The sequence below is a fragment of the Triticum urartu genome, chromosome 6A, assembly GCF_056163025.1.
Source record: "Triticum urartu cultivar PI428250 chromosome 6A, HENAU_Tu73, whole genome shotgun sequence".
NCBI lineage: Eukaryota > Viridiplantae > Streptophyta > Magnoliopsida > Poales > Poaceae > Triticum > Triticum urartu.
In genome coordinates this window covers 452747163-452750696 of record NC_141878.1, presented here as the reverse complement: position 1 = coordinate 452750696, position 3534 = coordinate 452747163, and the positions used below count along the sequence as shown (strand labels likewise).

The window sequence follows — 3534 nt, the reverse complement described above, 5'->3', positions numbered from 1 at the left end:
TTTGTATGTTTTTTTTTCAAGGTGATAGACGTTGAATTTGCCAAGCCCACAAATCGTTAGTAGTGAATATGAAATCATCAAATTGGTTTTGACACCAAACACGAAATCGTCAAAATAACGTTGACACAAAATATGTTTTTTTTTATTTTTGTAACCGAACGAACTATTCTGTTTTTTTTTATTGTTTGGATTGCTTACCACATGTTTCATGTGGTTAACTATTCTGTTTTTAGTTCCGCCTCCAATCCTTTTTGCCCAAGAAATGCAGCCTGTTTTTTCGGTGTGGCACATTTGGCGGCCTGCCGAACAGGATCCGCTATTGTTGGGCGTCCGGCCCAACATGGACCTGGAAATGTGTCCTTCCTTCCCAGCCCGTGCCGCCGCCGCATTCCTGACGCCGAGCCCTAAACGCTTCTACTCTCCTCGGTCCTCGCCCACCCGCCTCTCCCTTTCCCATCTCCCTTGCCTTCGCCAAACCCTCAGAGATGGCCTCGACCTGCTTCCGCGCCGCCGCCCGCGCCGCCACCGCGGCATGCCGCTCGGCGGCCTCCCGCTCCATGCCCTCCGTCGGCCGCTCCGCCGCCCGCCGCGCCCCGCTAATCTCCAGGTAAACAAACGGTGACGCAGTTGATAGCCTTATCCATGTGGGTGCCGGATCTGTGACGCGGAATGGTCTGTGGCGTGCAGGGTGCCGCTGGAGCTGGGGTGCTGCGCGGGAATGTCGCTGCTGCCGCTGCACAGCGCGGTGGCCGCGGCGAGGCTGACTTCGCGGCTGAGCACGGCGTCCCGGAGCTCCTCCGCTCTCTCTCAGGGTATCCTCTGTCGCACCTATCCCGGACTTTAACAATCGTACCATCGATGAAGCTGTTGTCTGTCTTTTCGGTTTGGGTGAGAACTGCGCCCGCCCGTGCATACTTATACCTTACTTTAATCTTGCGCGCCATTAGTTCAGTTGCTTGCTCAGCATGGTGAAGAATCTGATGCTGCTTGTTTGCTCTGTGTCACCCTTTGGTCACTTCCCTGTCGATGATTCTGTGTAGTTTTTGTCCAGATGTGTGTGGTCGTTGTCGTATCACCGAAATGCCAGTGTTCTAAGAAGTTCCATTTGGTGTTTGTTTGCTATCATTTCTATTCCAAAAGGAAATTATTCAGCTCGCTGTAGATGGTTCGACTAATGAAAATGGAGAATTAGAGATGTCCATGTTCATAAACTCTAAATTCCTCTAATTCTTACCAAAATAATGTCGTATGTAGCACCGTTTTGGCCTAATAGTATGCTAGTGCTGTTCCACGGTGACATCACTGTGCGTAGTGACATGACTACCTCAATATTGTGTTTATGTTTGGGTAGGAACAACAAATCACTTTAATTCTTAGGTTGCACATGTCAGTGCTACCTTTGGGTCTCTCTAGCTGATCAGCACTCCATACTATACCTCCTTTACCTACAGTCGAAGAGAGAAAACATTTTTTTCATACTATAAGACAATAACGATTGCAGATTCATTTGTTCAACAATATTCTTTCATAGATTTTTGTATTGAGGTCAATTGAGTGAGACATTTGGTTTCTGCAGGCACATGAGTTGCTAGTTCTTGAAAGGTATTTTACTGGAAGCTTGCTGTTTTGCTTCGCAATCATCAAGAATGAGTGCCTAAACATGTCAAATTTGTACCTGAAGACTAGATTTATATTATTTACATATAATTATTAGCCGCCTTTCTTGAAGAACAGTTTGATGGATAAAATACGCCATTTCCCTATGTTTTATGCAGTGGTTGTGATTTTGCTAAGCCTACCTGTTTGGGAAAAATATATGCAATATTATTTGTGCAACTTTCCTATATGCTTCTCTCTTTGCCTTGTAAGATGGTTACATTTTCTCTTGAAATTCTATTTAACAAAGTGAGTTGTATGAATCCGCCTGGCAGTGTAGTTTACAACATTACCATTCTTCTTTTCTCAGATGAAAATGATGATACGTGAAACATTTACACAATGTCTTAAGGTGGGCGCTTGGCTATTGTGGATATGCTCCAAACATATTGCTCGACATCTGTCTTAGCCGTAGTGTTATGTCTTAGACAGTCAATTCCTTGTAACATTATTATTTCTAGTATCAGGAACACTTCAACGCTGTATGCTTCCATGCTTATAAATTTAAAGAATAAAGGTGCTGTTGCGATGTTCAATCTCCTGATGTATACTTTATTTGTTTGTTTTATATAGAGATGGGTCTCTCTGCTCCAAGGTGATAAAACGCGGGAAGACCTGCTCGTGTCGTGCAATCAGTCTGATAGAATTTGTAGAGTAGTGAACTAAATGAACTTCTTTTGGTACGGAGTAATTTATTTGTGACACGTACAATCATGGTTCTGCTGGGCCTTTCCAAGTTTTGAGATCATATCTTTTATCTTGATATAAATATGCAAGGACAAATTGCAGAGTGATGGCTGTGTTTGTTTACAACAGTTCTGAATGCCATTTATATGGTAATGATCGATGAGAAACGAGTTTAATAATGCAGTATTGCCTATCTGCTATTTGATATTCTAGCCGCATTCATACAAGTCATTTCAGAACCTGGAATCAGCTTACATCCCACCAGATAGTCTCAATGCTTCATTTCCATGGTCTCCTGCTCTGTGAATTTTGTTTAAATTTGCAGCTTCCAGGAATTGTTGTGGTTGCTGGCTTGCTGTGAAGAAATGGTTGTTACAATAGAAAAGGTTGGTTAGCCAAATGCCCAAATGAAAACCTGTGTATTCTACTCTACCTTGAAGATGGTCGCCTGGATTGCTTGTTTTTTTTATTCAAAACCAGAGTCGATTTCAGCAACTGTTGCATCTCATCGGACGGCTCTTCCTTTTCCTCTACATCTATCCACTGCCTCCGCCCTCTTAGAGCATCTCCAAATAATATAGCATCTCCAAATAATATTGCAAACTACATGCTACCCTACTCCTCGTCGGAGCTTGATGGACCCCTTGATGTAGTCGTGGCCTCATGATCGTTCACAGTGGGGCAAATCGATGTCATCTCCTTCAGTGTTGTCTGCGAAGAGCTCCTCCTGCTTGATGTCGTGGCGGTTTGATGTCGCCACCTGCTCGGACTCAAGGATGGCGTGATTCTCCATGATGAGCTTGGCGAAGGCGGCAGTGCCTCCATGCTTGGCCTCGAAATGCGCCTTCGTTGAGAGGTGCTTCACCTCCTCAACTTGGGTGAGGCAGAATTGCTCCTCCACCACCTTCATCGAGAGGAGGTGGATGTCGTCCACCTCAAACCTTGCGGAACCTCCATGCCCTCCTCCTCTGAGCTCGGGCAGGCCGCCATGTGCCGTGTGTTGTGCATTGGCGTCCATGTGGGCTAGAAATCCTTCATGCCCTCCTCAAATCCGTCTCACATATGGGCTAGAAATGGGTAGTGCTGGACAGCCCAAACATATGGGCTACATTTAAAGGGTTCGGTTAGGTGATAATTTTTTATCCATACTATGTTCGAACTGTGTGCCCGAACATATGGGGCGAAGCGGAA

The 3534-nt window shown here is 45.1% G+C and overlaps 1 protein-coding gene across 13 annotated transcripts; it reads left to right on the top strand.

The window, feature by feature from the left end:
• Window positions 1-376: 376 nt before the first annotated feature.
• On the top strand, window positions 377-2522 carry LOC125514010 (protein NUCLEAR FUSION DEFECTIVE 6, mitochondrial). 13 transcript variants are annotated; one of them, XR_007286242.2, is made up of 5 exons: window positions 377-607; window positions 688-812; window positions 1577-1602; window positions 1967-2008; window positions 2230-2522. XR_007286242.2 is itself a non-coding variant. In XM_048679253.2 (4 exons), exons 1-3 carry the CDS (start codon window positions 486-488, stop codon window positions 1984-1986), a joined length of 267 nt encoding a protein of 88 aa, XP_048535210.1. In that variant the 5' UTR covers window positions 377-485; the 3' UTR covers window positions 1987-2008; window positions 2230-2522. The 13 variants fall into 13 exon arrangements, 8 of the variants coding, with proteins under 8 accessions (XP_048535210.1, XP_048535212.1, XP_048535209.1 ...); XR_007286241.2 differs by having other exon boundaries at window positions 378-607; window positions 688-888; XM_048679253.2 differs by lacking the exon at window positions 1577-1602.
• The last annotated feature ends 1012 nt before the right edge of the window (window positions 2523-3534 follow it).

Excerpts from the sequence above, each read along its gene's own strand:
- LOC125514010 (XM_048679248.2), top strand. The coding sequence starts at position 486 with ATGGCCTCGACCTGCTTCCGCGCCGCCGCCCGCGCCGCCACCGCGGCA. Across the intron at positions 608-687 it reads CGCGCCCCGCTAATCTCCAG|GGTGCCGCTGGAGCTGGGGT; the intron begins GTAAACAAACGG and ends TGTGGCGTGCAG.